This window comes from Clytia hemisphaerica, unplaced genomic scaffold (assembly GCF_902728285.1).
Source record: "Clytia hemisphaerica strain Z4C2 unplaced genomic scaffold, Clytia hemisphaerica genome assembly, whole genome shotgun sequence".
Classification (NCBI taxonomy): Eukaryota; Metazoa; Cnidaria; class Hydrozoa; order Leptothecata; family Clytiidae; genus Clytia; species Clytia hemisphaerica.
Genome location: NW_027104560.1, coordinates 263,738 through 276,484, shown reverse-complemented (window position 1 = coordinate 276,484; position 12,747 = coordinate 263,738). Strand labels below are relative to the sequence as shown.

Genomic DNA, 12,747 nt, shown 5'->3' with positions numbered 1-12,747 from the left:
AATTAAACGGAAAGCTAGAATGGAATCTCATAAGTCGGATTTGTAAAAGCCACTTATTTACCGCGTGGTTTTTATACAAACGCTGCATGAAAAGTAACATTTACGACGAGAATTTAAAAAAAATAAAAATGCGAAAACAAAGAATGTACCAGATTAAATCCGTCATCCGAGTCTTTCTTTACCGAGTTTATGAATGTGTGATTTTCTGCGACGGAGACGGTAAGGTTCTATTTTTCCTAAACCCTGACCAACTGAGGACGACGGTAAATCAGCACTTTTACCATCCTCGATTTTGCGGGGCAGAACTGCGGGTTTTTTCAAATCGTTACAGTCAATTTACCGTCCTCAAAAGCGCAAATACGTAAACTCTTTTTTGTCTTGCGTGTGGAAGGTTGAAGATTCGCTTCTTGCCTTCGGTTTGATAGTCAATAGTCAGGTGGCATTCAGTTGAATGTATATCTCGATGAAGTAAACGGAACTAAAGTTTGTTCGAGTCATGAAAAATACACGGGTTGCAAAATTATATCAATACTGTCAAAACATGTGATTACTCGAGTAATCGAGTTCGAGTGATTTTATTCCCATGTTAACTTTATTAGTGTCAATAAATTCTAACCAATCAGAAATAAACGTCATGTAACAAGCGCATAAAAAATTTCGAGTAAAAGCGTGATTTGTCGCAACCTGTCTATTCGACTTATTGTGATTTTTCAGTTTAACTGAAAGGCTAAGGACATACGAGTTATGGAGGTTCGAGTTATGGAGACTTTCATGTATCATTTTTTATTTTAGTATAGATAAAGATCTATCTTCAACATGTCTGGCTGAGCTCCAAAGTTAATTAAAAAAAACAAAAACAAAATGAAGCACCAATCACGGTTTCCCTCTGACGAATTTTACACTAACGCCTGTACGTACTACAACAAAGAGATTCAAAAGTTCAAGAGTGAGATCTGGACCAACCTCAGGAAGCTTGGTATTAGATTTATCGTATTGGCAACTTATCTAGTCCTTGGCAGTTTATTATTCTTCTACATCGAGCACTGCTACCATGTGGTACCGGCCCCAGCCCACCGGCTTCTAGAAAAGGGATTCTATCAGCTCTGCAACAAAGTAAACACCTCAAGAACAACACAGAATTCAGAACAAAATGAGAACATTTCATCATCTGGAATATCACTAGAACAACTTATGAACACCACTTCTTCTTCTTCATTATTTGAACAAGAAATACGAACAATATGTGGAGATGTATTGAAACAGGTTCCACAGTATAGGTGTGATTTGTCTTTCGATAATTTTATGAGATGGATGGAGTATGTCATCACAGTTGCTTTTACAATAGGTAGGGTGACTTCTGTTGATCTGTTAGAGGACATAGCAGTTGTTCTCCATGATGGATAAAAAATATGGATACAGTAAATGTACAATATTTTGATAAATCTTCTTTCAGCTAACTACGTTTGATGTTGGAGTATAGAGTTCATAACTAGCGCCCCATTATGGATAGAGTGAAAAAGACTAGGACCGAGACATGTGAGATTAAATGTCCGGTAACCGATTAATGTAAACAAAAGCAAAACGAAAGTGATCTCTTCTTGATCTCTTATTGAATACACTTGTCAAATAGTAGAATCTCTACTTTACGCGTACAAACATTCGCGAATAGAAACTTTTACGAATCTGAATAAAACATCTTTTTCGCAATCATAAACTTTCCCGATTAGCCTTTGAAGAATTTCCTTTCGCGAGAAGGACTAAATTTAGTAGTTTCTGCTAACCAAAGTTTGTACGCCTAAAGTATATCACGGCTACCCTCTATGTAGAACTAATTCTTTGATCCCTCGAATCGTGATCTCTATAAGCTAAGTTCTTTTCCGTATCTTATACATCTCTTCGAATATTTTGTAAATAATTATCTGCCTTGAACAATTCTTTTAGTCCCCACAAAATCGAAATACTATTTCCTCTTTTCATTACAGGCTACGGATACGTGGTATGTCATTCGTCGACCGGCAAAATAGCAACAATATTTTACACCCTACCCGCCATCGCTGTCACCATTCGATTCTACGCATGCGCGGGCGAAATATTGGCCGCCCTCACCAACATACTGATACTCAAGTTTGAGCTGAAATGTCTGAAACGTACCTATATCCAATATTTGCGAGGCAAAACCGTCTCACTGTTGGTCATTCTATCGATAATGTTTTGGGCTCTGATTGTAGTTGCTAATATACCATTGATGGGTCCAGCTGAAGGGACATTGTTGGATTACATTTACATGAGTTTCATGACCCTGACTACGATTGGGTTTGGCGATTTTTCATATTCTTTCCATCACTCAATAGAAAAGCCTCACGTTTTCATCTCAACGTTTATTCTTTACATTCTAGCTGTTGGAGCACTTGCTTCGGTGTTTACGGAACTCAGTCAGGTAGGAAATAAACCTGAATTAGAAAACGACGTCAAAGGGATGCACGAAATTAAAAACATGCTAAAACAACGACATCATTCGAATAAAAAATCAACAACAAAATCACGTGATTCGAAAAAGACAATAGAACGGTTGTCACCGATTGGACGAGAGCAGAATAAACAAAATGTGATTGGTCGAGAGTTCGATAAACAGTATGCTATTGGTCAAGGAAAGAACAATGAAGATTACGTCATTCCTTTTAGTTTTCTGAACACAAACAATGATGTTAGACCGGCAGATAGTGATCGAAGGCAATGTTTAGAAGAAATAAGGCGTGACATGGATATGAGATGTCAGAGAGTGACGGAAACTGAATTATATATAGGTTGTAATAAAGGGAGTGGTGTTTGCTATTGAGTGCAAAACCTGGGGATGGGGGCACAAGGTAATCGACCTACCGTAGGTGCGACCTTGAAGCCTTTAAAAGAATGCGTTTTTCCAAAGCGCATTGTAATCTTCTCGAATTTGAATATATTTTCTCTATAAGGTCTAATCTTGAGCTGCACTTACGGTTGTTTGTAAATTGAGTGAGCCCCCTCCCCCGTTGCGAAATTCATATTATATTTTAGTCTAGTCTGGTGTCTACTTGAGAAGGCTTTCCATAGAATATGGACGACATGAACAATGTCGATCACATTTTGAAAATATAACCAATTGTGTAGTAGCTATTCAGAATACAGTAATGTTACATACATCGTGTATGAAACGCCGAGTAGCAATTGTAAGTTAGTTCTTTACTTCTAGATATGGTAAAAATAAAGCTTCTACAGATTCTATACTCTCTATACTCGAAAACCTTACAAATTTTGGAAAAACTTTGAAACCATTTAAAAATGTAAAATAGTCAAAGTAATCAAACTTATAATTTCAAGTTCTCTTTAAAGCCTGGTAAAATATTGAGAGGGGGTTTATCAAGAATCCTACATTTACTAGAAATAGACAAAAAGAACAACAAATTTCATAAAAAACGACAAATTTTGCCGTCTACCACCCCCACCCATACAAATCTATTCCTCTTTGTATTTCACGGGAATTAACTACATATGGTTTAAAAGAACGACAAATTTTGCATGCGTGTTACAATGCAGGATTCTTTAGATGAACAGACTGTGAGGTCTAAATCGCTATGAAAAGATGCTGAGATTGCGAAAAGATTTGCAGTTTTTAAAACGAGTCATCAAAACAAAACAGCGCGCATTACGTTATAGTTGATTTGTTTTTTCATTTAACAACGAAACGTCTTTTTTCTAAAGCTACATTATGTAGACCATCAATGTAGAACACTTCGACGTCAAAAATGCTGGAAAAGAATTAAAACGAATGGTCCGTATTTTAAATAGAGCAAGTAGATAATTTGCCTTACTTCTGAGAGATCAGCGGCCAGCTTCATACAAATATAAATTGACTTTAAGGAACAACTTCTAGACCATTGAGGCTAATTTAGTCCGAGACTATAAGCGAGTGCTGACAAAGATAAATGACTTCACTAACTCGTTGTAAGGCATGTTTAGGGCAAACTAGGGATAAGGTGGCTATAGGAATCAACATAGTCATTAGCTTCGCCAAGAGTGTGTTTGATTAAGTATAGAATATATTGGAATTTCGCTACTTCGAACTTCTGTTATCCGAAACTTTCTAATTCGAATTCATTCTCAGTTCCCATCAAAAGGAAATCATCGTAAAATGCAAATCTCTCTGTATTTCGAACAAATAAGATTTCCCGCTAAGGATAAGGTGGATAAAATACCTACAAAAGCTTATTATAATGTATAAAGTGCATTGCTGTTCGTTATTGTTGTTAGTGTAAAATAAATAAACAGTTTACAAAAGAGTACCCATAGTTTAAAATGAAAAAAACTGAACAAATTTATGGCATCGTGTGCTGAATTATAATACTGTTCTCATGAAATTGTGAATGTTTAATCACTTCTTTTCGGCACCGCTCTCTTCGTTGGATACAGATGAGCTTTCTGAGAAGTCTCCTCCAAAACTCATGTTTCCAAATAGTGGGTCCTCTTCCAAACCACCTACGCCATTACCTACATTAATTTGGATTGGTGGTGTTGTATCCTCCAGTAATCCCGCATCGATAAAAGCTTCATGAATAGGATCATCTGTGCGCCGTATTGTTTCCACTGAATGACAGTAAGCAAGTATAACCACTGTTGGAGAAAACGCTTTTAATTTGGCTGCCAATTTTTCACTTCTCTGACCATACTCTCCCAGATTAGCCAAATCTATAACTTCAAAAATCATTTTGTTGGTCCGTGGATCCGTTTCCAGTTCCTCCTTATCAAGCATGTCGTTGTAATAGAACTGAGGCTCCTTGTATCGCTCAACATCATTTAAAGCAGTTTTGAACTTGTCGCCTTCTTCTATTTTTCCGTGTGTGCCAGACAGTATCACAACTTTTGTTTCCGGCTGGTTTTGTATTTTCAATTTTTGTAGATTTCCAAGGAATTTTTTTTTCCACCATTTTCCTTTGTTCTCTCTTGTTGCAGAAAACAAAATGCTTGGATCCAATTCTTGAACAGTCATACAACCTGATGAATAGCTGGTATTTGTGTCCATAGTTGTTTTATTTATTAAATTTATTTTTCTAAAAGTGATAAAAAGAACTCAATCATACAATTTGGGATATATGAATAGAAAATTGCAGATCGAGATTTCATCATATTTGGTGTCACGAATAAGAAACATTTTAGTTTCGTTAATTTTTTTTTATTATTTATTAAACTATTGACCTGAGAAAATAGTTTAAACCTTTTTAAAAAATGACAGAAAATCAAAATGTTGACCAATTACCATAAGGGATATTTTGGCGAGAACTAATTTTGGCGAAATTGGCGAGCGGACTCGAAATTCTCTAAAGTTAGTTCCCAACAAAGTTAATTTTTTAGGCCATTCACCAAATTAAGTACTCGCCAAAATTAAAAAATCGTTGATTCGCCAAAATAAGTTCTCGCCAAAATTAAAAATTTTTGTATTTTGCCTAAATAACTTCTCGAGTTCACAAAAAAGCTTCAAATAAGGCAAAATAGAACAGATTTACGCTGTCATTCGCCAACCGATTCGGGCAACCCGCTCCGGTAAGGTAAGGTATTCGCCAAAATTAGTTCTCGCCAAAATTAAAAAAAGTCCTGATTCGCCAAAATTAGTTCTCGCCAAAATAAAAAAAATCGTTGATTCGCCAAATTAAGTTTTCGCCAGATTTAAAAAAATTCCTCGTTCGCCAAAATTAGTTCTTGCCAAAATTAAAAAAAAAAATTGAATCGAACGTTCGTCAAAATTAGTTCTCCAAAAAAAATAAAATTCTCAAGGCTTTTTAACATTTTGGATAAGGTTTTTAGTGTACTTCGTGAATTTGGAATAAAAAATAAATTTACAAGGTTTATCCAACACATTTATATAACACATCGCCCAAATTTGGCAATTTTTTTCGATGATGGTAATGACGCCAAAACGTTTCTTTACTGGATCATTAATTAACTAAAAATATGAAGCTTCTGCCATTTAGGACCCAAATAAACTTAGACATCACTACGATCTCGTTTCGGAAATTCAAAAAGCCTTTCTCACAAAAAATTTTTTCTCTTTTCATGAAAAGGTTCTGTAAGATTTAGAAATTTGTTCCAATAAATCAGAATTCCTTTCTAATTACATCTAATTACAAAACCCTTTTCCTAAAGAAAGTGAGACTTATTTTTTAATTGCACTGCCTTGGTAACCTAATTGATCAATCAACAAAAAGACACAAAATCAGAGTGAACAAATCACAGAACAATTTTTTTACGAAACTTCTGGCTGTTTTTTTTTTTAAGTTTGACCCTATAAGAAGTTATTCTGCGTTAATTATATGGTCAAAAAAAGAATTGAAGAACACTCAATCGCTATTCTTTTCGAAACTTATAAAAACATTCGAAACTATAAAAAAACATTCGACTGAAACTCTTATTTTGATTGGCTTAAAAATTTCGTACGATACTTTTCTTTCAACCGATAGAAATTATTGTTTACATCAGGGCGATTACAAAAAAGCGGGGCTACTACGGATTTATCGCCCCGCTCGTCCTTTACAAATCTAAGCTAAATGTAATCAACCATATAATTAAGGAAGAAAGAACCAGCTGCGCTGGAAGGTCAGTCTGAAATGCTAAGAAAGATAAGAAGAAGATAAATTAAAACTCAAAGCGGTATTAAATTCGCTAAATCGTCTGATACGTGTTTTCTCAAGATAATTTCGATAAAGAAATGACGTGGGTTTCTTTTGCTATAAAACGATCTTTAAAGGCCGGTCTCCACGTTCGCGCGAAATGGGAGACAGTTTTTTCTCAACTTTTTTGCCTGCAGAAAAGATTACGTTATAAAAAAGTTTCGCGCGAACAAAAGAAAGTTGTAGGAAGTTCAACTTTTTTCAACCGTTACACGTTTTTTTTTTTTTATAAGAACGTCAAAAATTTTTGAAGCCTTCGGATGTTCTTAGTTTTTTGGATTTGAAGCCTAAAAATGTTCTTAAAATGTTCTTATTTTCAGCATTTTTTGAGCATTTTGATGTAATTTCTTAAGAAAATGCATGTTTTTAAGTCTCCGAAGCCTTAGAATGTTCTTAGAATGTTCTTAAATTTTTGGGCCTCGAAGCCTTATGTTCTTATATAGTTTAATTAATAGTTCACAGAATATAGTTATATGTCCTTGTTTTTACTTTGGGCTGCACATACGGTCGTTTTTTAATTTGAGTGCGAAAAATTCTACTCTTGGGTCCATTTAAGAAGGTTTTTCATACAACGAAGGGCGCGAATAAGTGAGCCGGATCACAACCAGGCATGCTTTTGCTTTGCTTATGAGGAACTCAAAATGTTAAGTTATATTTTACTTACTTTTTTTAGGCATTTTGGAAATAAAAGCAATTGTGTAAGTAGTAGCAATTCAGAATATAATAACGATGGTCGAACGTGCGCAACGCACTGGGTTCGACTTCAGTGGCTTGAAATTATTTATAGGTCCAATTGTACCAAAAAAAACAACAAAAAACTAGAGCCCAGATCCAAAAAAAATCAAAAAATTCAAAAAATGAAGAAAAAGAGACCCCCAGATATTTACCCAAGGAACAAGTGTGCCAAATTTCAGCCAAATCCGACCATTTTTTGAACTCTTCGGGCTGCCCTAAAGTCTTTGTGACATACAGATAGACCTACACACAGGGCAACTAGCTCAACAACTGAGTTGAAAGAGTGTAACAAGTAATTCTTGTTCTAAAATCCAATTTCTAATTCTTCATCTAATTCCAATTTTGACTCTTGCGATGTGTCCCTCTTGTTGCTCCTCTAATTCAGATCTGATCTCTTCTTGATTTTTCTCGCTATTTATACATTTTTGATGGTTGATTATTCATCAGATTTTCGGATTATTTTGGTCACTTTTTTGTGGGAAATACTTTTCTTTGTAAGTACATCTATCTATCTACATCTATCCAGCCTCTACATCTACCCGCCTTACTCAGACATACATTATATGGCGTCGAAATCACTGATCTTTATCTAAAGTCTATTTCAAATTAGCTGACAGTGTTTATTCAAACCTCAATATCTTTTGATAGAATTTGAATTAAGATAGCAATTTTGTACCCGTTGCAAAGACAAACAGGAGTGGCATATTGTCAAAAAAGATCGGAAAATGAAGATTGAAAATGAAGAAGAAAATTAACTTCTTCATCAATAATTGTGCTATAGTTACAATTTTCACAAGAGCGATTTTTCGATCTTAGGGATTGGTCAGAAAGTATCTACTAGGGAGGAGTGGAGGATATTTCAAAATATCAAAAATAAATTCCGCACCCCCCACCCTTTACCAGGAAATTCTTTTCGAACCCCACTCAAAAGGGTTAAAAAGATTTCGCACCCCCCCCCGCTAAAATTTTTCCCCTGCACTCGAATTGACTGATTAATAAGGTGAGGGTTATATTTATCGTATTTACTTATACCTACTTTTGGACTTGTCACATAAATCGGGTTTTACTGCAGTAAATTTCCAGATTGTGAGTGATCTTATAAGCCTCAATATGAAAATGTTGTGCACTCACGTGGGGAGGACATTATCATATAGAAGGCAGCAAGAGGCTTGATTTCAAACGTGCAGGGGCAAAGAATTTAGTGACAAGGAGGCCGCAACCATGGTTTGTGCCGACAGGAAAAGAAAATCCGCTAAAAGGACTGTATTTTCAACTCTTCTTAAAAAGACTAGACTATGCTGACATATGAAATTGTAAGAGGAGGGATCCTTTAACAAGTAATACTTTAATGGACCTACCTATTTATAAAACGAATAATTAGAATTTAATGGAAGTAATTTATAATTTTAAATTTCGATTTATATATCTATTGGAACGGAGAAAGCAATTAAGAAACGCATCGATGTTTAACGGTGAAAAAAAAATATCGCACTTTAATCATCATTCATCTCGAGAAAATCTCAAAAAACCGCTTTTTTTTTCGGGACATTTCCGGGCTAGCGGCCGAAAAATGCGTTTCGAAATTGGGCTCTGTCACAGTTGGGCATTGCCATTTTACATCATTGTGCAAAAATCATGAAAATCTGCGAGTATAAGTTGAAAAAAAAAAGGAAAAAACCGTTTTAACGCCGGTTTTTCGGCTGTTCCGAGCGATTTTAGGAGTTTCCGGATTCAAGGATATTTTTTGGAAATCAAACAGGCTAAGTTTTGGGCAGCATCATAAAGAACTTTTCTGTAAAGAAACAATTAAATAAGTTTGAAAAAATGTGACGGAAATGTGAAAAAACGACGATTTTTCCGGCACATTTCGGTTCTACAGACCGGGAAAAAATTTTTTTTCGGCAAACGGTTTTCGAAGAAAAAACCTTTCGGCAGTACTAATTGCATCTATGTGCAAAACGCAAAAAACTAATGATAAAATCTCGAGAAAATCTCAAAAAACCGCTTTTTTCGGGACATTTCCGGTTCTACCGGCCGGAAAAAAATTTTTTTCGAAAATCGGGCTCCGTCACATTCGAGGGTTTATAGTAATGCACCTTTGTGCAAAAAATCAGAAAAATTGAATGAGCCAATCTCGAGAAAAGTTGGTAACTAACGAACGAACGAACGAACGAACGAACTAACGAACACGGGTTAATTTATAGGACCTTCACCCCACCGGGGTAGGTCCAACAAACATTCTCTGTTAGTCCCACTGAATCAATTTTTACACAATGTTAAGACCTATAGGAACCGAAATAGTGAGGATATCACAATGATATTTGATGAATACAGAACTAACAATAATACGAAATACGAATAATGTCAAATCTTCAAATGTGAAACCATGAAATTTGAGCTACTGAGTTACCTCTTGAGTTGCCCAAAAATATTCCGCACCCCCCTTTTCCATTGAAAATATTTTGTAACCCCCCTAAACCCTCAAAAAATTTCGAACTCGCCCTGAAATCCTCCACCCCCCCCTAGTAGATACTTTCCGACCACTCCCTTAGAGCATCATTAATGGGAAAAAAAATTCAAAAATATTTATTCCATCGAAAGATAAAGTTTATCAATGGGTGACTTCGAAAACAATCAAAAAAACACAAAAAAAAAGCCCCTTTTTAAGAGCCCTTGTTTAAGTAAAAGAGATACAAAAAAGCAGTAAACCCATTCAATAAAGTCCATCTCACAGTTTGCCAAATTTATATTTGAAATAATATGGAATTATGGGGACATTTTTGTTCGGTCTGAGAATTCGGTTCTCTTTTAGATTGTGACCGTCGGTTAAAGTAACTAGACAGCTAACCAAAACGTGCGACGTCTCCATCTTCACGATCTGGAGAAATGCAAGTAAATTGGAACAATAACAGACTTCTTTGATACTTATAATCCAAAACTCGACGAAATTGCTTCCATTGTGGACTGGATAGCTCAGTCGGTAGAGCAGTTGCACTAGTAATACGAAAGTCGTGAGTTCGAATCTCACTTCAGTCCTCAGCTTAGTAGTTCTTTATCAAACTATCAAAAATATCAATGCGCACATAGATACGTGTTGGCACTTAATGGTAAGTCCTTGATAACGATATCGCTGATACTTATAGTAGTGGTAAGTGATCGATATTTTTTTACACGTTTTTTTTTTTTTTAAGAAACTAGTTTTACCAAGCAGCCTCAATGTTTCTTAAGAAATCGGCCTTTTGAGCCTTAAATGTTTCTTACATGTTTCTAAACTTTTTGACATAATCAGCCTATTTTTCATGCAAAGATTGGAAGGTTCTAAAAAAAACGAGTTAAAAAATGTTATTTTCTCATTCTCAGCCCCAGCATGTTTCTTAGATGTTTCTTAGTTTTTAGGCATTCTGAGCCTCATGTTTCTTAAAAGTGTGTTTCTTAAAAAAAAACGTGTATACCAAACACCCCAATAACATTTTTGATACTATGTAGTAACGTCTATCTATCCATCTATCCAATCATGAAACGTGATTACAAAAGAGCACTAAACCCATTCAATAAAGTCCATTTCACAGTTTACCAAATTAATATATTCAAAATAATGTCGGTATATTGATCAACAGCAAGAGACTATATTCAGATATTTCTATCAAATATTTAGAAATGATTTGAATGGGAAAATCAGATTTGGAAATCAAATAGGACTAAAATTGAAAACGTGAAATGAAATCGTGGTTTTTCATTAGCGATGGTTCTAAAATATATATGGAAACTTTCATGATTTTCGTTTTGAAACATTTTTTATCAATACTTTTTTGTGTATAGATTACGGTATCAAGTATTTATATATATTTAAATAGGCAGTATATTTTACTGGGAGTTTTTTCGTATTCAACACCCCTGTCTCACAGCCCCGGTGGATCTTTTTTCCTCAGTGGGGATAAAAACTCCTATTGAAATCCCAATGGGAATATAAATTATATTGTTCCAAGGTTAAAAAATCCAGTGGGGATGGGTTTGGAGTGCAATATTTAAAGATTGAATTTCGAATGGGGATGAAATCAAAGTCAATGTCTCAATGGGGCTGAAATTTCAGGGTGTTTTCCGAAGAACGAAGTTTTTGTCAAATTTTCCAGTAGGACTGGGGTCCCAGCGGGTCTGCGACACAGGGGTGTTATTCAGATAGTTCCAATGAAGTGCCCAAAGTCGAAATTCACATCAACAGGGTACTGCAATGTAGCCCTTTGTACCAGAGCGTATCCCACGTGAAACATAGCATGAAAATCTCCGTAGATATCGGATCTGTTTACAGACAATAGATTATTTAAGTTTTCCATTTTTTGTACTTTTCAAGTCCGAGTGACGAGTGACGAGTGACGCATGTAGCCTCTTCCGCGTGTTTTGATTTTTTCTGAAGTGAAATTTGACTTTTAGCTTTTGAACCAGTTCCCGGGGGGGGGGGTACTAGGGTTGCGAGCTGACGGGTACCTATGTGCCGCCCGACTTTCGACCCTCGGACCCTTAGTGGGACTATAAAGGAAAAAAATTAGGAAAATTTTGCGATTTTTACGACCCTTATTGGGACTAATTTGACTAAATTTTGATCTTTCAAGGAGCAAAAGGCAGAAATTTTCGTATTTTTCCGGCCCTTAGTGGGACTGAAATTTAATTTTCTGGTTTTTCCAACCCTCACAGTGACTTTAAGGTCCCAAAAAAGGCACCATCGTTAATTTTCGTGAGTAACCCGGTACATCATACTAAACAAACACGGTAGGCTGTAAATAAATAGTTTTCATTGGCTTTAAAAGCCTACCGAAACGTTTTTATTTTTTCATAGCTATGGTTCAATCTTAAACCCCCCAGACTGGGTCTTGTAAAAAAAAAGTCAATTATCAGCTTTTACGTTTCCAAATAAAATGAAGGCTTTAGAATAGCGATTTTGCGATTTTCCTTTTTATTTTCTCAGATTTGATTAAAATATTATCTATGGGAGCCACACTGGGGAAAAAATGTTAATTGATTAAAATGGACTTTCAAAAGAATTTATTTTAATGCATAATCACGAAGTTAAAGGGGGATTCTTTTTCATTTTGGGCTGCAAGCAAATTAGATTTTTCTATCGGAAGAATGCTTTACTTTCTGCATCAACATGGACAGATAAAGCCGCAAATCAATTTTTGGTACAAATGCAGATGTTTGATAGATTTTTTTAAAACCTACTGAAGTCAATTGATATTTAGCCCGGGGTCCACTTAAAGCTTTTTTATAGACTGGATGGCGCGATTAAGTGGCCCGGTAGTATATGAGTATATATATGGTAATATGC

General features: G+C 35.4%; 2 protein-coding genes across 3 annotated transcripts in view; one reads left to right on the top strand and one right to left on the bottom strand.

Moving 5' to 3' along the window:
• The window catches only part of LOC136823022 (leukotriene A-4 hydrolase-like), a 170,381-nt gene that overhangs the window by 86,451 nt on the left and 71,183 nt on the right, over window positions 1–12,747 (bottom strand). The gene's annotated exons all lie outside the window — the stretch shown is intronic.
• LOC136823023 (open rectifier potassium channel protein 1-like) lies at window positions 791–3,229 on the top strand. Its single transcript, XM_067079324.1, has 2 exons — window positions 791–1,345; window positions 1,983–3,229. The coding sequence occupies exons 1-2, from the start codon at window positions 862–864 to the stop codon at window positions 2,834–2,836; spliced, it is 1,338 nt and encodes a 445-aa protein (XP_066935425.1). The 5' UTR covers window positions 791–861; the 3' UTR covers window positions 2,837–3,229.